Raw genomic sequence first — 22728 nt, forward strand, 5'->3', positions numbered from 1 at the left:
GAAAATGACACGACAACGTGGCAATGGGAAAGACGAGAAGTTGTGGATGTGCTGCCCCCTGGTGGCCAGGAGGACTAACACTCCCTGGAGGTTTCCAGCTGGCGGGTCTAGACCAGCGTTAGAGGCCAGGCAGGGACCGGCTGCTTCGTTAGAAAGGAACCTAACACAACGAAGAGACTTAATGATTGTAAAGTAAACTGTGATCTTAATATTCCACCAGCAGTTTAGTTATACTGTATTTTCATTGTGAGGTTAAAAAAAACTCACAATTCCTTTTAAACAACACATTTTTTTCAGTTCTTTCTATTTTTCTTTTGTAAGGATATGAAACAGTATTTTTATCAGCATCTTGTTTAAGGTGCAGATAAACAACATAAAAACTCATTTAAAAGCTACAACATCTCATCGCATGGAAGGAAAAACTACAAGTAGCTTCTTCCACGTCCTGCATCCGGACGCAGCATCGTCAGTGTTCCTCGCTTTCCAGCAGAACGACATGTTTTAATGTTCAGACCAGCTGACAACGAACACGCTGCCTGAAAACGACATACGTCTCCAGAAAGAGTTTCTGTCCTGCTGGAACGAAGTGCTGATTAGTAAAAAGATAAACAGGAAAAAAAATGATCTTTTCCCACTGAGATGAAGCCGGTTGACAGTTCTGTGGTGGGGGACGGTGGAGTCAGAACCTTGTTTTCCTGTTCCACGTGGATCTTCTGGTGAAAACTGATCATTTATAAAAGAAATTTACTGCATTTTGATGTAAAATGTTCTTTTTAACTTTGTTTTTGTAAAATCAGCTACTTATTCAGATTTTAAGTTATAAAAATTGTTCTTTGAACATGTTTGTGGTTTTCACACTGAAGAAAAGTGACTCAGATTTGCCGTATTTTGGCATGTTTTATGTGATACAGAAGGGATTTCATTCCCGACGTGATGAGGACCAGATTCTGTTTTTAATTAAAACGTAGTTATTTTCAGACTGCAGCAGAAAAGCCCTGAAAGTTTCCTGCATGACGTTGAACCAGAGATCATTGGCGGCGGCGGCGACACCACTCTGCCTGCGAGGTGTTTACACCCCTCTGAACGGTGGCGGATCCGGAGGAAACGGGCTGAGGTGGAGCTCCACGGCGGTTCTGGTGGATCAACACCAGAAAATCAGCAGCTCAGAGACACGGCGAGGTGTTGGGTTGCTATGGTGACCGGTGAACAACGTGTTAAGTCCTGTGTCTGTAGAAGGTCTGGAACGTCTCGGTGGGTTCCCGCCGTTAGCCTGGTGTTAGCATTCCTGTCTTATTATTCTACCAATTAGGCTAATGTGAGGAAAACAAACGCGCTAGCGAGGCTTCATTAGCATGGCTCTGATGTGGAGATAAACGCTCCAACCTGACGCAACATCCCCCCAGCAGCATGAGCGGCTTTCACATGATGAAACACACCCGGTTAATGTGATGCTGATGAAGAATCATCACCTGTAAAAGCTGTTTAAGCTCCTAAAAGGCTCCGGTTTCCTGCTAACATCTGCTTTCCAGACAACGGCAGCTTTTTATTCCATTCTCGTCTGATTCAGTCACTTTTCACCACTAACAGGATCAGACAACACGCTTCCAGGGGTTTCTGAGTGAAGTATGAAACTCAGCAGCGTGTCCACAGCGCCGTCCTGGACGGCTGGAAACTGGGTTGGACTTTCTGGACTAAAGCAACCTGCGGAGTTCCACAAGGCTCCATGTTGGGGCCCCTGCTCTTCAGCATCGTTCAGTTTATGAAGAACAAACAAATACGTCGCTATGGTTACGCTGATGACACACATAGCTGTCTCATAGGCCGACCCAAACGCTGATCAGATGTATTGATCCGGGTAAAGACTGCATGTTCCAGAACTTCCTGCAGTTTAATGAAGACAAAACTGAAATGATAGTTTTGGAGCGAAAAAAAAAAGACATGAAAATTCAGCTTTAAGTAATTTTAGTAAAAACTATTAACAACGTCAGAAACGTTGTGTAGACCTGGACCTGGACCTGAACCCAGTCCTGGACCCGGACCTGGACTTAGGCCAGGACTCTGACCTGGACCCGGACCTGCACCTGGACCTGGACTTAGGCCTTGACTCAGGCCTAGACTCGGACCTGGACTCGGGCCTGGACTCGGGCCTGTACCCGGACCTGAACTTAGGGCTGGAATCGGACCTGGACTCAGGCCTGGACTGGGACCTGAACTAAGGGCTTGACTCAGGCCTGGACTCGGACCTGAACCCGGACCTGGACTTCAGCATCCCATTAAGAAAGATGTGAAGTCAGACTTTTATCACCCACAGAACACCTGGACCAGGTTTAGGCAGCTTTGGTCCTCGCCTGCAAATGTTAGGAGTTTCCCTGCTGCAACAGACCTGATTCTAATCAACGGTTCATAATTAGGTCTGATGTGTGCCAGATGTGTTGCAGCAGGGAAACTCCGACCGAAGCTGCCTAAACCTGATGTGGAGGATTAAAGGACTGATGACTCAGCAGGATTTATCTTTACTAGACCAGACTACTGGAACCTGGTTCTGACAGGTCTCCTTAAAGTCCATCAGACAGCTGCAGTTAATCCAGAACGCTACTGATCCAGTTCTCACTAAGACCAGGAACCTGGATCATACAAGTCCAGTCTTCAGATTTTCCCAGTACCTTCCTGTCCGTCAGACTGGCTCATAGATCCGGTTTTCATTCCCCCGGGGTTTTGGATCTTTAACAGAATCTAATATTTATGGGTCGGAGTGACTGTAGTGTTCCTGGCAACCACCAGGGGGCAGAAGACCAGAACCACATGAAGTTTTTAGCAAAGATTCGACCATAAAGTGATGAAAATAAAATGATGCATTTGCCTTCATAGGGTTAAAAAGTCGTATTTCATGGAACACATCTTTATTTGTCCGGCGGACGACAGACAACTAGCTCGTTAGCTTTAATCTGTCATGCTGCTCATTAATATGCACAGTTCCGATCAAATGAAAGATCAGACCTGCTTCTGGACCAGTTCCTGGACCAGGTCTTGCTTTCTGCAACCATCTGCTACTGATGGAAACATGGAAGATCTTGGAAGTCCAGAACTTCAACGGAAGCAGTTGGATTAAGATCCTCCACATTTCTTCTTGATTTTGGCTCTTTAGTTCTGCCGTTGCTATAGCAACCAGCTGTTTCTCCGTTTTCTGTCCAGATTTTCCGTGCCGAAGCAGGATCTTTCGTGTCTCTCTAACGTCTGGGGACCAGAGGAAGACCTGAACCAGCAGATCGACTCTGATCTGATCTCCTCGGCTTCTCATCAGATCTTCGTGTTGCTCCTCCTCGCTGTGGCTTCATGAGGAACCGGAACAAGCCGGACATTTCCTTTCCTCTCACAAGTCCCAACTTCAGGAAACGAGTGCACAGCCCGCCATGCGACGCTCCAACGACTAGAAGATCGAATCGATAAATCGAAAATTGAGATTTTTTGCTTCACAATTTTAAAATCAATTTTTTTTTTTCAAATAAACAAAATTAATCTACAATAAAATTTATGTTTTTATTGTTCTTATTGGTGTTTTTATTTGTCTTCTTGGGCGTTATAGCAGCAGAATGATGGTCTGGCTACTGCGTTGTTTTTTTTTCTTAATTGAACTGAAAAGAAAAAGATGCACAAAAATAAGTTTTATACATTTTTTTGTTTTTAATCTACAAAAATCAGCAGAAGAAGAATTGTAAGAATCACATTTGAAATCAAATCGGCCCCCAAACAGATCGGAATCGAATCGGGACAAAAGCGTATCATCACAGCCCTGCAAACGACCAGGTGAAGCGGCGACAACCGTCGTCTGAAGTCAGAGTGAAGTCGCAGAGAAGTGTGGAAACATTGTGCTGACCTCCTGCTCTGCGGCGTGGAAGCCGGCGACCCGCCCCCATCATCGCCACATCCCTGCCAGCAGGATGTCTCAGCGAGCCCTCGAAGGTCACGATGCTGCATGACGAGTCGAGATGTCTGAAAGCATCAAATCTGCTCTAAATCCTGCTTCTGTGAAAAGTATTTCAACTATTTCCTGACAAGCAGCAACACAGAGGAGACTGCCAGAAGTCTGACACGCTGGAGATGTGAGGAAAGTGACGTTTAAAGATGCAGACATTCATCTAGTAAAGCAGCCGTCACTTCAGTAAAAACATCCATCAGAAGCTGTAAAAACACTCCGGTACATTTACCCTGTTATAATCAGTTATATAAACACTTATAATTACATGTAATTGGTGGAAGTGGCACCAAGCTGTTCCAAACCAGGTTTGTAATTAGGATTGTTGTCATTCCTGTTTAACCTCCTATTTATTTCCTTATTAGACGGTTTGGTTTGTAAGTTCAGAAACGTGAGACTTAAAAGCCCCACAGCGCTTTAACTGATAAACGACCTCCATATTACGTCTCTGAGCTGCGTTCAGGACCAAATCCTGGACATTATTATTATTACAGACTCGTCAACATGTCAGGATGTGTCTGCTTTATCTGGCCGTGTCCGCTCTACGTACTTTAGTTCTGGAGTTCCGCTCTGACCTGAGACCGCCATCGTACACGCTCCTGTTAGCAGCGCCACAAGGAGACGTTAAAGGCTTACGGTGCACTCTACTGTGTTTCTGATAGTATTTATTATTCTTTGTTAAGACTACGTACTTGTGTGTGGAAGTGGAAAGATGTTTGCATCGACATGCATGTGACGACCAGGAAACATTCCAACACAGCTTAAAGTTCAGTTTTTACGCTGATGACACGAAGCGCTTCGTACGTAGAAATAATTCTGATTAAATGTCTCCGTAGCGGAAGCTACAGGTTTGTCTTCAGGGGGAAAAGGTCAGAATAAGCTGCCATTTCCTTCAATTTAAAATAAATAAATAACCTTATTTAATTTTCTATTTAATTCTATTTGACCGATACATGTAAAACATCTCTCAGCTGATTTTAGGATCTTTTTATTAACAATTTTTATCTTTGTTTTTTCCTGAATTTTTATTATTTGTCACAAAAAACAGATAAAAGGTGATGATAGACAGATAGACAGATAGATAGATAGTAGAGCTGCTCGATCACGACGAGAACTATAATCACCATTATTTTGACTGAAATTGAGATCTGGATTATTTAACACAACTATCCAGTATTTCTAAACAACGCTGCGCGTCGTGGTGTTCTAGACTCCGTGTCGTGCATTATAACCGTCTAATGTACGGTTCCGAGTTGTTTAATCCGCTTTTACCGCTTATATAGGAACTATTTTATACGTTTTATACCAAACAGCCGCTGTCAGGCTGCAGCGCGTTTCTCTCATTCACCTGTTAAAAGACGGCTGATCTGAACCAGCTGGTTAACGCGTTGCTATGGTAACGCCCCGTAACGGAGGGATATTACAGTGTTTAACTGGCCGAACTATGTATAGGAAAATAATGCAGCCAGTTGTCACTGACAATGGTATAAAGTATGTTTAGGTGAACTTCCACAACCTACTGCAGTTATTCTACATGGACCTGCAGCCGGAGCCGACTGAGACTGGCCGCCTGGGAGTGCTTTAGGACGGGAGAGGCTCCCGCTGCTCCTTCCTTACAGTAACTGCAGAACAATATGTGCCTTCAAGTCAGTCGCCAGAACACCAGAAAAGTCTCTAATAACTCCAGTAAAAGCTGCTAGATTTGTCGCTTTTAACAAAAAAAGTCTCCAGATTTAGCGAGAAAGTCTCCAAGTTGGCAACAGTGTCTGAATGAAAGCAAAGCGGCTGTGGGAGGAGTTTACAGCACAGCACTGCAACGCCAGAGACGCTCGATTAGCAGCTGAAGACAGCAGGAGAGGAAACTGCAGAGAGAAAAATAATCACACCCTTTTATTTTTATCATCGTTGGAAACTCAGATCGTACTGAGATTAAATCTGATTAATCGTCCAGTCCTGATAGATAGAATCCAACTGAAACAGCTGCTGTTGTATTCTTTACGTTTCAATAAAAACATCATTTAGAAGAAAGTTTTTACATTTTTATGAATCGAAGAAAAATAGATTGTAGTCAGTTTAATGAAATCAGGCTTTTCATCTCCAGCGTGTCATTTCATCTTAAAGCATTTAACATCATATAATACATATAATAAACTCTTTTATCGCTTCAGTTTCCCTAAAACGCGCCGCAGCTTTCCATCCGAAGCTTCGACAACATGAAGCCTCGAAGCGGCAGTTTTAGGACCTCCTCATCCTCCCGCCTTCCTTCCGCTTGGCGGGAAACGGCGAGCTGAAACGTGAGGAGACGGCGCGGCGCTCCGCCTCATTTCCCTCCTGATAAATCCATCAGCCTGGATGCTACAGCTGCAGGAGTTCACCGGGCGGCTGCTTTGTGTTCATTAGCGAGCCAATCTGCAGCTGCATCGCCTTCCTCACACAGACGCCGCGCCGCCACCGCGCCGCTGCTTCACATAGGAAATAATTAGCAGTGAAGGATCTGCTCACCGAGCCAACTTTCAGCATGAAATTTTAAGTAAATATGTGTGTGTGTGTGTGTGTTGCCACCCTGGAAACCGATTCCATCTCATAAAAAATGGATGCCTGGTGAAGCGGTCTCCAGTGAGGAGATGACTGAAAGCGAAGCAGTATTCCTCCCACAGACCTGCGCTGAGGAGTGTCATCTCAGCTGCTAATGAAAGCTTCTCTCCCCCGTTCCCCCCATCAGGCCGGGTGTGGGCCGACGAGCCTCGCTGCTCTTATTAAAGCAGCAGCAGATTAGCATCGCCGTGCTAACACACCGTTCTGCAGACAAACACCGGGAAAAACTACAGCCTGGATATTCAGGACGTGGTAAATACGCTGCAGTTCGCTTCGTGTTGCACAACTAATCTGGACTCCAATACGCCGTTTTTAATTATACATCAAATCATATGGTCATATTTGTGCAAATGCTGTAATCATATCCTGATTATGACTGAAAACAAGCAGCCTTTGTTTTCCACCGGCAGAAACGTGGAGGATCGGAGCAGCTTGCAGGATCAACGGCTCCACACACCAGAAACAGCTGGTCTTCTCGCACCGGATCCAGATCTATCCGCTGGACGTGCACACTTCAGGGACAACTGATGAACTTTGACCTTTAACTGTGGAAAACAGCAGGGCCGTACAGATAACTCTGCAGGGCCCGAGGTCGGGGCCCCATCCAGATTCACCATGACTGGTGATTAAAAGTCATTTCTCTGAAATCTGATCACAAATATTAACTAATGCTGGATGAAAATTAATCCAGAACAAACCTTCAAACCCAATAATGGGTGTAAACATCCTCATGCTGATTATTTAAATAGTCTGAAAAACATTTTTTACTCTTAAACATATAAAAGTATTATTTAAATTACCGTATTTAAACTGTTTCTCTTCACTTATTATTAGTATCTGTTCTTTTAATCGAAAAATATTTGCTTTTTTATTATTATTTTGTATTTATCCATTTTATAATGAAATAAAAAATAAATCAGTTAAAAAATAAATACAATCAAAATCAATTAAAAATTAAAAATTTTGCAATTGAAACGTTCATGTTGCTGTCTGGCTAAAAATGAAATGATACTGAAATAATTCAGGGAAACCTGTTCATCTAATGGAGGTATTGATTTGAGTTTGTTCTGCATGGCCGTACTATCAACCCAGATTCAGCCAACCCTGCACATCATTCTGTCCAATCACAGTGACTGAAATGCATCTCCGACCAATCACAGCTTTGCATCTTCATCGTGACAAACAGGAAGTCGACCTGTGACCGAGGAACGTGTGTTTATATATTTATATTTGGCTGCAGCCAGGTGATTGGCCAGTTGTTTGGATCTTTACGTGTGATTGGTGGGCTGTGCCGTTACTCTCCTGTGATTGGTCGGATCGCCTGCTATCCACCTCCTCTGCTTCAGCATGATTCGTTCTTCAGTTCGCAGGAATACGATACAGACGATCAGCAAAGTGTTTCGCCGTGATGGAAAACAAACCAACGTGTCAGATGACGTCTGAGATGAGACACACCAGATTAATCAATCATTAAAATTGATTACTAAGAGAATTTTTTTTTTGCAAGAAAAACTTATTAAAACACCTGAAATTAAAAATATTTGTAGCTTTTTTTCAATAAATCTGCTGTAAAATAAAATTTTGATCCAAACAATCCGATAAAACTTCTGCAGAGACGAAACAGTTTACAGTTGACTGAGTTTGTTTTTCTGGTTGTTTGTTTTTCTGGTTGTTTGTTTTGTTTTTTCTGAAGTGAAATCCAGATAAACATCTATCAAACTGCTTCACTGTTTCCTGGCAACAAGTTCTCTGGAAACAAAAATGAAATAATTTCAAATCTCGAATCGTTGTTTTTTCCATGTTTTTACAGTCAGTAGCAGAGAATTAAACAGACATCCTGACAAACATCTGGAAACCAGCACGACGGCTGTCCGCACATCTGGAAACCAGCACGGCGGCTGTCCGCACATCTGGAAACCAGCACGGCGGCTGTCCGCACATCTGGAAACCAGCACGGCGGCTGTCCGCACATCTGGAAACCAGCACGGCGGCTGTCCGCACATCTGGAAACCAGCACGGCGGCTGTCCGCACATCTGGAAACCAGCACGGCGGCTGTCCGCACATCTGGAAACCAGCACGGCGGCTCTCCGCACATCTGGAAACCAGCACGGCGGCTCTCCGCACATCTGGAAACCAGCACGGCGGCTCTCCGCACATCTGGAAACCAGCACGGCGGCTCTCCGCACATCTGGAAACCAGCACGACGGCTGTCCGCACATCTGGAAACCAGCACGGCGGCTGTCCGCACATCTGGAAACCAGCACGGCGGCTGTCCGCACATCTGGAACAGGAATCCACATTTCTCTGTTCCATCTTCTCCTCAGGTTGGGAATCTTTGCCTCAGACTGATGAATAAAATCTTGCTGTTCTCTGTTAGTCATGCGACAGAGCGGATGTCCCCCGGTTAGGTCAGCGGTTCGATCCCCACAGAGAAAAAATACGGAGTTGATGCAGTAAATAAATCTGATTAAGTGTCTGGATAAACAGTAAACTCTGTAAAACTCGGAGGAGGTCAACAGGCGGAACATCTGTGGATCATTTAGTGTTAATCATAAAATATTTCTGATAAATTATCAGCAGTTTACAGAAAATGAGCAGATGGAAAATATTTATGTCCATGAGAAGCAGATTAAAACGTCCAGAAGTCTGCGTGAAGAAAATGATGGTTTCACACTGGTTTCCTGTAGTTCTGTAGGATCGTAGCTCAGCAACCAATCAGACTTCTTTCATTTCTAACCAATCAGACAAGGACTGAGACCTGGAGCTGACTGAGACCAAGTTGTGCTTGGACTGGACGACCGCAACAGTCGTATGTAGGTATCAGCCAACACGCTCTTTCACCCTCGCAGTTAGTCCACAACTCTGAGACCCAGGACCAGAGGGGACATGGCGTTCTCCGTAGTCGCTCCTAGACTCTGGACTCTGGCCCTCCATGTCCGAGCTGCCCCCCCCCTTTTAGTTTGGAGTGCTTTAAGCCTCGTCTAAAGGCCATTTTTATTCTCTGGCTTCTAACACTGTGTGACTTGTGTGGTCCTCTGTGTCTTTTATTTGTTTTATTTTCTGTATTATTTTAACTATTTTGTTGGGTATTTATTTATTTTGAATTGTTTTACCTGTTATTTTTATTTTAACGACATTATATATTTCATTGTATTTTCATTTTCTGTCTGGCTTTAGTCAAGGCCATTCCACTGAAACTGCTCTCCTGTCTGTTACCGATTCCCTCCGGCTTGCCAGATCCACTGGTCAATCCTCAGTCCTGGTCCTGCTGGACCAGATCCACTGGTCAATCCTCAGTCCTGATCCTGCTGGACCAGATCCACTGGTCAATCCTCAGTCCTGGTCCTGCTGGACCAGATCCACTGGTCAATCCTCAGTCCTGGTCCTGCTGGACCAGATCCACTGGTCAATCCTCAGTCCTGATCCTGCTGGACCAGATCCACTGGTCAATCCTCAGTCCTGGTCCTGCTGGACCAGATCCACTGGTCAATCCTCAGTCCTGATCCTGCTGGACCAGATCCACTGGTCAATCCTCAGTCCTGATCCTGCTGGACCAGATCCACTGGTCAATCCTCAGTCCTGATACTTCTGGACCTGTCTGCTGCTTTTGACACAGTGAACCATCAGATTCTCCTCTCCACACTCTCTGAGCTCGGCATCTCTGGATCTGTCCTCTCCTGGTTCTCGTCCTACCTCTCAGGAAGATCCTTCAGAGTATCCTGGCGAGGAGAAGTGTCCAGATCTCATGAGTTGAAAACAGGGGTGCCTCAAGGGTCGGTGCTCGGCCCTCTTCTCTTCTCACTATACACCTCCTCACTTGGAGCAGTTAGAAGCTCTCATGGCTTCTCCTACTACTGCTATGCAGATAACACTCAGCTTTTCTTCTCCTTTCCTCCGGATGACACAACCATCTCAATGAGAATATCAGCTTGCCTTGCTGATATCTCGGCATGGATGAAGGCTCACCACCTTCAGCTCAATCTGTCCAAGACAGAGCTCATTGTCTGTCCAGCCAATCCTTCCTTACATCTGCAACTGAGTGTGAAGCTTGACTCTGTCACACTTGTTCCTACGCCTGCTGCCCAGAATCTTGGGGTCATGGTGGATGACCAGTTGACCTTTAAGGTCCATGTTGCCTTGGTTGCCCATACCTGCCAATATGCTCTCTACAACATCAAGAGAATCAGACCATACCAGACCGAACACACGACCCAGCTGTTGGTTCAGGGTCTGGTCATCTTGCGCATCGATTGCTGCAGTTCCCTACTGGCAGGTCTGCCTGCATGCTGGTTAAACCTCTGCAGATGATCCAGAATGCCGCAGCGCGTCTGGTCTTCAACCAACCCAAATGAACACGTCACTCTGCTGCTAATCGCTCTTCACTGGCTTCCGGTCGCAGCACGCATCAAATTTAAAGCTTTGCTTCTGGCTTACAAAACAATAACTCAAACAGCTCCCGTCTACCTTCACTCCCTGATCCAGGCCTACACTCCCTCTCCACAGCTACGTTCCACCAGTGAAAGACGCCTCGTGTTACCACCACAACGTGGGACTAAATCACCAGCCAGACTCTTTTCCTCTGTTGTTCCACGATGGTGGAATGATCTCCCAAACTCTGTCCGCTCTGCAGAGTCCCTGTCTACTTTTAAGACCCAGCTGAAAACTCAGCTCTTCAAGGAGAACTTGTTGGAAAGTTGGAGAACTTCGCCCAGTTCTTAGCTACAAACTTTATGGTATTAATTCTTTGTATTAAAACATAGGTGATGTTATGGGGTGAGAAGGGAATAAACAAAAACAAACAAACAAAAAAAAGCCTGTAGCACTTCATTGACCTGCGTCCAACTGGACAGTCCACCGGCACCTTCCTACCATGTCCTCTACTGTCTGATTTCATGCTTGTGTTGTTTTCACTCATATGTAAGTCGCTTTGGATAAAAGCGTCCGATAAATGACTGTAGAATAGAATAGAATTTTGTGATATTCCACATTGGAGCACTTTGGTGACATTCTGTTTTAAAAATGTGCTTCATAAATAAAGTGGATTGGATTAAACATGGTTCATATTGGCGCGTTTTACATTGCCAGACATGCTGGACCCCAGTTCAGCCAGTTAAAAACAGGTTTAACTGGTTGAACTGGGGTCCGTGTCGTAGCTCCGTAGGATTCAATGTGTCGTCTGAGCTTCTAAAGATTCTGGATTAAACTGAAACGTCATGTTTATGAGCTACATCCGCTGCCTGGACTGTGGACGTCCAGAGACAGACATGCAGCTCTGACTCTCCAGGCCTGGATGGGGGGGAGGGGGAGGGTCACCTCTGGGGGTGTCATATGTCTGCAGATGCTTTGGATCCTCTTGGCCCTGGAATCTGATCTGGACTGGGCGAGTTTGGGGCCAGGTTCCTGGAGCCGGACCTGAGCGGTTCTGAACGTAAAGCCTGGACGGTCCAGGACAGTACCAATCGCTTGGAGGTAACGGCTGAAAATCCAGTGTTAGGTGGGGTCATTGAAGGCCTCAGACGGCGCAGTTTTCTGTCTTTTGTCAGGACAAACTCCAGCAGCGGCTAATAAGGCTCCGCTCTGCCTTCATAATCCAATAACTGATCCAGAAAAGTGTGACTTGATTGCATTTATAAAGAGCTCCCCTGATGCAATTACTGGAAAAAAGTGTCAATACATCATGTATTAGCTCCAGCTGGAGACTTCCATGCATGGAGAAATGGCTCCTCCTGCTCTCAGCGGTAAATACGAAGCAGATCTTTGATCTCCAGGAGCTTCTCAGCGTTTCATGGCAGCCATGGTGGCACGTCAGGCCTGATCACAGCACAAGTCTGAGAAGCACATGATTGTCAGACATGAGGAATGTGGCTGTCAGTTCAGCTCAGCTCCTCGGCTGAGCTGAACCTGCTGCAACACGGGCCTGGTGTCGCGCTCGGCCTCAGAGTGCACCGGCAAACGGATCGAATGATGGCTCGCCTCGGGTGGATTTACTGCCAGGAGACCCTTTTCACGTTTAACATGACAAGAAAGGGCAGGGAAGGTTAAAAGACTCCATTTCCTTCCATTTTCTCACCACAAAACCCAGCATGGACACCGAGTGGAAAGAGTAGAAGAAGAAACGAGTTGTTTTACCTCGGAGTGAAACCAAGATTCACTGTGAAACATCAGATTATTTCTGTTCACCTTGTGGCCACCAGGGGGCGACGTCTTCATCTGCAAAATAGTTGATTAATCTGATAACGTTCTGGTATTTATTTTAATTTATTTAATCTTTTTATTTATTATTCATTTTATTTATTTAGTCATTATATTAACAACAAGCGGCCAATTCACGACTTAAAGGGTATAAATTATGGCGGTTTACCCGTTTCCTGCATTGGTTATGTTTGTAATGTGGTCCTTTTCCAAGCTATTCGTCACTTGTCGCTGAAAACAGAGCAGTACCCTCAGAAACCATTGGGGGCAGTGTTGAGTTGTATTCATACATGGCAACAGACACGCTTCACGGCGCTAAAACCGCTGCAATGTTGGGCAGCTGCACCGCTACCTGGAGCTACAGCGGCTCATTCAGTCTGTCGGAGATGTCGCCATACGCTGTGCAGTTGGATGCAACAGGGAAGCAGACCAAATATTCCTTTCTACGTATAGGAGCCATAAATGTAGTTTATGTGGGGAGTTACAACTGGGTGGATGTTTGGTGTTACATTGTTGTCATGGTGATACGGATTGGAGTCACATTTTGCGTTGCACACTGTCATATTATACTGGTGAAGTTACATCGTATCTGATCGTCTGGCAGTCTATGTAACAGTTTCCAATAAACAAATCTTCGCTATCTGTGACCTATGTGCGTCATTTTGGAACCACCAACAGGGCGTCAAACAAATAGACCGGACCCAGTCGCCTAACTAGCTCCTGTGGAAGTCACTACATTACTGATTACCAGCAGAAGAACGTCGTCAGAGATGGTTTTCAGGGATCATTAGCCGACTGTACGGTCTACACTTAGTATTAGCTCTGAGAACTAGCTCCTAATCTGATTTACGATCATCTGATTTGACACCTCATGTAACAAATGCTTTTGCTTAGAATTTAATATGAATCTTGCTTCCGATAGCAGCAGTTAGCTTAGCTTACATATACGTCACTACAAGCTATGCTAACAACGACTTCCCTGCAGATTGTGCTTTATTAACAGTCATAGTTGCCAAAATAGCTGAAACAAACCATGTGAAATAGCGATAAGTACCTGTGCTTTTAAATGAAGACGAGTTATGTATCAGGAAGATGAAAATGTCGTAAAGAAGACGAACAGGAAGAAAACAAAGCAGAAACCGCCAAATAAGCAGCACCACAAGAAGAAGAAAAACTTTCTGGTTTTCTTCTTCTGGTGTTTTCAGATGCCTGGAACAAAAATCCATTTTAGGTTTAATAGATCAGGTTTACCTTCATGAACACTGTGGGGGGAGAGAATTTTTTTCTAACTCGCCCGTTTAAAAGTAATTTAATCTCAAATTTCGGCATATTTAGGGGCGTCTCCTTTTGATTGACAGGTACCTGATCTCCCGCTTCAAGTCAGAAGAATGTAGAACAATCGTGGTTTTTAGCCGGTTAACAATGTGACTTAGCGTTAGCCCGTTTACCTCCGTTAGCTGGTTAGCTCCTGTTATCTCCAGGTTAGCTCGGTTAGCTCTTAGCTACAGAAAGCTCGGAGTTCGCTCGATGTCAATCATCCACCATGACGCTCACAGCCCCCCTCTCAGCTCCACCTCTTTGCCCATATTTGTATTTTCTGGGTGAGACGACGCGTACGCCCCTGCTAAGATGGTGATGGTAGGAACCGCCCACCGAGCTTCAATTCAGCTCTTCAGAAACCTACGGGTGACGTCACGGAGGCTCCGCCCATCTTTTATATACAGTCTATCTAAACAACATCCTAGCGGTGCATTCTACCGACCAGAGTCAGAAGATGGAAGTGAACTCAGCACTGCCCCCAGGTGGATGAACTGACTTAGTAACCCTGGTAACAAAGCTGCGCTGAGTCGACGTATGACAACGTTTGAAACGAAGGTCCTTTTTACGTACGTAGGGAAGTAGATGAGGAACGTTAAGAGGTGAAATACATGTTCCTGACCCACGCGGTATTAGAACCAAAACAAGCTGTTGTGGAGGAGTGTAAAGGTTTGATCCCGACATTTCAATTCAACAAATCACTTTGCCGAGTTTGCTGACGAGTCATGATGCAAACATAATCATCTTCAGATGCTGCTTGTCTTTTAATTCACGTCTTGTTTTTATATCATATCACTCCCAAGTTTTATGAGTTCAAAGTAAAGATACTAAACGTAATTTTGAAATTCTCGTCCGAGCATCGAGAACATAGACGGCTCCATCCTCACCTGCAGCCCAATGGAGCGTGCATCACTAGCGCATGTCCGTAACCAGAAGACTTTCTCTGCGTCATTTTAACGTAGATTATTGTTTAAATTCGGGGAAATGTTGCAATAGACTGACCTCACCAAGAAGCCGAATAAAACATTATTAACCACATGTTTCTGGTCCGATTCCATTTTCATCTCTAACCCCGCCCCCCCCTGTCTGGTTAAATCAGCCAACCCGAGATGCCATGACGCAGGGGGGCGGGTCCAGCATCTTCAGGTGGACTTTAAAGATCCTTCTGTGGTATTTGGGACAGTGGATGAGAACAATCTCCCTCCTGTTTCCGTAGTAACAAGCAGGTCGTGGGAACCTTCCAGGTTCTGGATGGAGACGTCAGTCTGGCCTCAGCAGGGCGTCAGAGACTGGTTTTATTAGTTGATAAAACTCAGCAGATCGCTGCTTTTTCTTTAGGGAAAGCCGTGAAACAAGATTTTTCTCCTCTCCGGCTGGAACAAACATGACATCTGAAAATCGTCTGGAAGTTGTTCGGGAATTCCAAACCGGAAAAGCTTGTCTGAGGTGTAGTTCCGACCTCCTGCCTCTAGGGGGAGCTACTTTACAGGACATCAGTTAGAGACAGAGTCTGTCATCAGACAGACTGTCTGACAGACTGTCTGATGACAGAGTGAACTGTTTTGAAAGAATTAAATATTGCCGTTAACGTGAATTGTATCGTGATCGGATCCCAGCTGATGGAATGAAAACGTGATTTAATGAAGGCTGATTTCATTCTGAAGCCGTTCAGATTTTATCCAACGTGAGACTGAAGCTGACCTGGAGAAAACCACGCACACGGGGGGAGGGGGGGGGGCTCAAACCAGCGACCTTCTCTCTGCAAGGCCTGTCGTCGGCCTCGGTGAGCAGCGTTAGCCTCGGTGAGCGTGCAGAGGCTAACGCTTCTAAACATAGATTCTAAGCATAGACGCTGTCTATGCTTAGAAGCGAGTCGGAGCAGATTGATGAGACATCAGGTTCTCTGTAAACCAGCATCGCTGCACCTTCGACCTTCCGTTTGTCCTCAGAAACGTCTCAAACATCTTCCCTCCATCTCACCGCTGACTTTGCCCAAAAAACCAAGATGGCGGAAGGCAAAGCGCAGAGCTGGTGGCGTCGCGGCGGCGTTCGCTGGAGATCCAGATTCCTGTAGGTTCAAACAGACGAGGTGGAAGCTGTCTCCAGATAAACGCATCATTTATGTGGAACTGGAGCAGAAACACGGCGGACTGGATCCGAACCCAGAACCTGCAGGTTCAGGATCCGAGCCTCTTCTGCAGCCTGAGAAGTTCCATCAGGAGGAATGAAATCCGCTTTTATTCCACGTTTCATATGGAACAAACCTGCTGTGTGTTTAAACCTGGACTCCACGCACACTACCGCACAACGTTTTCCAGACTGTGTCTGCAGAGATGTCCAGGATTCCTGTGTTCTCTCTGCAGACCGGGACCATCCGAAGGTCCAGACTCTGGTGGAGGGTCCTCTCCTGATTCTGGTCCCAGAAGGATCCAGAATCCCCGTCCTGTCGTCTCACCTGAAACCTGCGGCTTTGTGGGTTTTATTCCAGCTTGTTTTCAAACGTGACCTGAATAAAACCATAATTTTCTTTGTTTCTGCTGAATGTTGACGACTGCGGTTCTTTAATGTCGGAACATTTACTGTAAAAACAAGAAGAAGCTTTTCAGCTGCAAACTGCAGAAGTCTGATCCGGTTTCAGACCATTCAAGTCAAAGTGAACAGATTTCCATCTTCTCTTCCTCCAGCTGCTCAGAAAGTTAAGAAAAACAGAAAAGACAGAAACAAGAAGGTTGGAAACTCCAGGATGAATTCCAGGACATTCCCAGAACCAGAACCGGCTGGAAATCACACTTCTTGATGGAAATCAGTGTTTTTCAACACAAAGCTGCACGTTCAGGCCTCTGAACGAACACACACACACACACACACACACACACACACACACACACACACACACACACACACACTCCGCGCGCCCCAACGCGGCGCCTCCGGTTCGGATCACCAGAACCGAACCTGTCTGCTTGACCTTCATCAGTCCCGCCTTCATCATCACCAACTTGCTCACGTGCAACCAAACTGTCCCCAGCAGCAGCGCAGACCTGATCCGGAACCGAACCGGACCGGACCGGACCCCTCCCTCCCCGCGGCGGCGACAGGTGCGCGCGGACAGCCGCGCTACTCACGGTGAGACGCGGCTGAAGCTGCGCTGAAGACGCCCAGAGAGAGGAGGATGAAGGCGGGCAGCAGAGCCACCATCTTCCCGCAGAGCTGCGCGCGAGGATCCGGGTCCGCAAAGCTGAGTCCTCCTCGCTCCTCCGGCTTGGAGGGATGGCAGGAGTCTGATGTGGAGGAGCAAACCTCTCCCACGATGGCACGCCCTCCCTCCTCCCTGTGAGGTGCAGCCCGCCCCCCGCTCCCCCTCCCTTCAGGATTCACTGGCGGAACCGGACCACGCCGCTGCGCGCGAGCAGCCCGGGTCCGCGTGCTCAGACCAATCGTCCTGGTTCTGATCCACATGCAGCTGTTGTCACGAGGCTGCAGGTGAGACCAGAGAGCGGATCCGGATCAGGGTTTGGTTCTGGACCCAGTTCTCAGAAACGTGAAGGAAAAGATCCAAAACAATTATTTATAAAAGTCATCAGGTCTTATTTTATAAATCAGACATGTTGTTTATTTTCCCTCTGGGGAGAAAATAAACAAGGTGATGCAAATAAACAACATGAGGTAAATAGACAACATGAGGTAAATAGACAACATGAGGTAAATAAACAACATTAGGTAAATAGACAACATGAGGTAAATAAACAACATTAGGTAAATAGACATGAGGTAAATAGACATGAGGTAAATAGACAACATGAGGTAAATAAACAACATGAGGTAAATAGACAACATGAGGTAAATAAACAGCATTAGGTAAATAGACATGAGGTAAATAGACAACATGAGGTAAATAAACAGCATTAGGTAAATAGACATGAGGTAAATAGACATGAGGTAAATAGACAACATGAGGTAAATAAACAACATGAGGTAAATAGACAACATGAGGTAAATAAACAGCATTAGGTAAATAGACATGAGGTAAATAGACAACATGAGGTAAATAAACAGCATTAGGTAAATAGACATGAGGTAAATAAACAACATGAGGTAAATAAACAACATGAGGTAAATAGACAACATGAGGTAAATAAACAACATTAGGTAAATAGACATGAGGTAAATAGACATGAGGTAAATAGACAACATGAGGTAAATAAACAACATGAGGTAAATAGACAACATGAGGTAAATAAACAGCATTAGGTAAATAGACATGAGGTAAATAGACAACATGAGGTAAATAAACAGCATTAGGTAAATAGACATGAGGTAAATAGACAACATGAGGTAAATAGACAACATGAGGTAAATAAACAACATGAGGTAAATAAACAGCATTAGGTAAATAGACATGAGGTAAATAGACAACATGAGGTAAATAAACAGCATGAGGTAAATAGACAACATAAGGTAAATAAACAACATGAGGTAAATAGACAACATGAGGTAAATAAACAACATGAGGTAAATAGACAACATGAGGTAAATAGACAACATGAGGTAAATAAACAGCATTAGGTAAATAGACATGAGGTAAATAGACAACATGAGGTAAATAAACAGCATTAGGTAAATAGACATGAGGTAAATAAACAACATGAGGTAAATAGACAACATGAGGTAAATAAACAGCATTAGGTAAATAGACAACATGAGGTAAATAAACAGCATTAGGTAAATAGACAACATGAGGTAAATAAACAGCATTAGGTAAATAGACAACATGAGGTAAATAGACAACATGAGGTAAATAGACAACATGAGGTAAATAAACAGCATTAGGTAAATAGACATGAGGTAAATAGACATGAGGTAAATAGACAACATGAGGTAAATAAACAACATGAGGTAAATAGACAACATGAGGTAAATAAACAGCATTAGGTAAATAGACATGAGGTAAATAGACAACATGAGGTAAATAAACAGCATTAGGTAAATAGACATGAGGTAAATAGACAACATGAGGTAAATAGACAACATGAGGTAAATAAACAGCATTAGGTAAATAGACAACATGAGGTAAATAGACAACATGAGGTAAATAAACAACATGAGGTAAATAGACAACATGAGGTAAATAAACAGCATTAGGTAAATAGACAACATGAGGTAAATAGACAACATGAGGTAAATAGACAACATGAGGTAAATAAACAGCATTAGGTAAATAGACATGAGGTAAATAGACAACATGAGGTAAATAAACAACATGAGGTAAATAGACAACATGAGGTAAATAAACAGCATTAGGTAAATAGACAACATGAGGTAAATAGACAACATGAGGTAAATAAACAGCATTAGGTAAATAGACAACATGAGGTAAATAAAAAGCATGAGGTAAATAGACAACATGAGGTAAATAAACAACATGAGGTAAATAGACAACATGAGGTAAATAAACAGCATTAGGTAAATAGACAACATGAGGTAAATAAACAGCATTAGGTAAATAAACAACATGAGGTAAATAAACAACATGAGGTAAATAAACAGCATGAGGTAAATAGACAACATGAGGTAAATTGACAGCATGAGGTAAATAAACAACATGAGGTAAATAAACAGCATGAGGTAAATAGACAACATGAGGTAAATAAACAGCATTAGGTCAATAAACAACATGAGGTAAATAAACAGCATGAGGTAAATAGACAACATGAGGTAAATAAACAACATGAGGTAAATAAACAACATGAGGTAAATAGACAACATGAGGTAAATAGACAGCATTAGGTAAATAAACAACATGAGGTAAATAAACAGCATGAGGTAAATAGACAACATGAGGTAAATTGACAGCATGAGGTAAATAAACAACATGAGGTAAATAAACAGCATGAGGTAAATAGACAACATGAGGTAAATAAACAGCATTAGGTCAATAAACAACATGAGGTAAATAAACAGCATGAGGTAAATAGACAACATGAGGTAAATAAACAACATGAGGTAAATAAACAACATGAGGTAAATAGACAACATGAGGTAAATAGACAGCATTAGGTAAATAAACAACATGAGGTAAATAAACAGCATGAGGTAAATAGACAACATGAGGTAAATAAACAACATGAGGTAAATAAACAACATGAGGTAAATAAACAACATGAGGCAAATAAACAGCATGAGGTAAATAAACAGCATGAGGTAAATAGATAACATGAGGTAAATAAACAACATGAGGTAAATAGACAACATGAGGTAAATTGACAGCATGAGGTAAATAAACAACATGAGGTAAATAAACAGCATGAGGTAAATAGACAACATGAGGTAAATAAACAGCATTAGGTCAATAAACAACATGAGGTAAATAAACAGCATGAGGTAAATAGACAACATGAGGTAAATAAACAACATGAGGTAAATAAACAACATGAGGTAAATAGACAACATGAGGTAAATAGACAGCATTAGGTAAATAAACAACATGAGGTAAATAAACAGCATGAGGTAAATAGACAACATGAGGTAAATAAACAACATGAGGTAAATAAACAACATGAGGTAAATAAACAACATGAGGTAAATAAACAGCATGAGGTAAATAGACAACATGAGGTAAATAAACAACATGAGGTAAATAAACAACATGAGGTAAATAGACAACATGAGGTAAATAGACAGCATTAGGTAAATAAACAACATGAGGTAAATAAACAGCATGAGGTAAATAGACAACATGAGGTAAACAACATGAGGTAAATAAACAACATGAGGTAAATAAACAACATGAGGCAAATAAACAGCATGAGGTAAATAAACAGCATGAGGTAAATAGATAACATGAGGTAAATAAACAACATGAGGTAAATAGACAACATGAGGTAAATTGACAGCATGAGGTAAATAAACAACATGAGGTAAATAAACAGCATGAGGTAAATAGACAACATGAGGTAAATAAACAGCATTAGGTCAATAAACAACATGAGGTAAATAAACAGCATGAGGTAAATAGACAACATGAGGTAAATAAACAACATGAGGTAAATAAACAACATGAGGTAAATAAACAACATGAGGTAAATAGACAACATGAGGTAAATAGACAGCATTAGGTAAATAAACAACATGAGGTAAATAAACAGCATGAGGTAAATAGACAACATGAGGTAAATAAACAACATGAGGTAAATAAACAACATGAGGTAAATAAACAACATGAGGTAAATAGACAACATGAGGTAAATAAACAGCATGAGGTAAATAGACAACATAAGGTAAATAAACAACATGAGGTAAATAGACAACATGAGGTAAATAAACAGCATGAGGTAAATAGACAACATGAGGTAAATAAACAGCATGAGGTAAATAAACAACATGAGGTAAATAAACAACATGAGGTCATCTCCAGGGTCTGACATCATCAGAATCTGAAGGAATCTCTGTATGCTGGGACAAAGCTGGATGCTGCTAAAACTAAAATGTCTGGAGGGAGGAGTTACAGCTAATCAGCTCAACTATGAGAAGAGTCAGAAACATGACTGGACATAGAGAATTAGAAGGAATCTCTGTATGTATAAGGCTGGATCCTGGTGATGTTCTGCATTAACAGCAGACATGATTCTCTACTGGAAACCAGTGCATGGATCAGGAAGCTTACAGAAACCAGTGTGAACCCAGTTCATGCAGGTTAAAGCTCCATCATATGTGAAGAGGATCCAGAAACACGCCGTCTTCTCTGGACCAAAGCTCATTTCAAATGTTCTGAGTGGAAACCTGGACGAGATCTCGTATACAGGCGGCTGAAATGAGTTTCCTCCGCAGGGTGGCCGGGCTCTCCCTTAGAGATAGGGTGAGGAGCTCGGTCATCCGGGAGGAGATCAGAGTAGAGCCGCTGCTCCTCCGCATCGAGAGGAACCAGTTGAGGTGGCTCGGGCATCTGGTCAGGATGCCTCCTGGACCTCCCTGGTGAGGCGTTCCAGGCACGTCCCTCTGGGAGGAGACCCCAGGGAAGACCCAGGACACGCTGGAGGGATTACATCTCTCGGCTGGCCTGGGAACGCCTCGGGATCCCCCCGCAGAGTTGGCAAATGTGGCTGGGGAGAGGGAAGTCTGGGCTTCCCTGCTTAGGCTGCTGCCCCCGCGACCCGACCCCGGATAAGCGGCAGAAGATGGATGGATGGATGGATGGATGAAGATGTGGAATAGTTTGTGGACAGCATGGACGGCGTGTCCTGCAGACTAAAGAGGAGAGGGAGCATCCAGCTGGTTGCCGGCGGAAACGTCAGGAAACTGTCGAGGGTTCAACGTGTGGATGGAGCGTCCGTCATCTCTGGATTTATTCCTGTCAGGAGAATATTCCTGCCGTGGATGAGCTGACGGAGAAAGAGATTTAAGGATTTAGATAGTTACAGCTTCATATTTCCCCTGCTTCTATGGCAACATCATCTTCCTCATCTTCCTCATCTTCATGTGTTTGGGTCTGTTGCATCCTCTTCGTCGTTTCTCTGAAGTTCTGAATGTGGATCCAGACTGTGTTGGCAGATTCCTCTCAGCCTGTTCTCTCCAGGTTGCCAGGACTCAGCGGCCATCCATCCATCCATCCATCCATCCTACTGTCTATCTATCTATCCATCCATCCATCCAT

General features: G+C 43.9%; 1 protein-coding gene across 1 annotated transcript in view; it reads right to left on the reverse strand.

The window, feature by feature from the left end:
- Nucleotides 1-17331, reverse strand: part of cntnap5a (contactin associated protein family member 5a) — a 177171-nt gene extending 159840 nt beyond the window's left edge. Inside the window, 1 exon segment of the mRNA XM_079254873.1 lies at nt 17204-17331. Within this exon segment, the coding sequence (XP_079110999.1) occupies nt 17204-17276 (73 nt within the window). The 5' untranslated portion in view covers nt 17277-17331.
- Between the last annotated feature and the right edge of the window lie 5397 nt (nt 17332-22728).

This window comes from Telmatherina bonti (genome assembly GCF_933228915.1).
Source record: "Telmatherina bonti genome assembly, chromosome: 15".
Lineage (NCBI taxonomy): Eukaryota > Metazoa > Chordata > Actinopteri > Atheriniformes > Telmatherinidae > Telmatherina > Telmatherina bonti.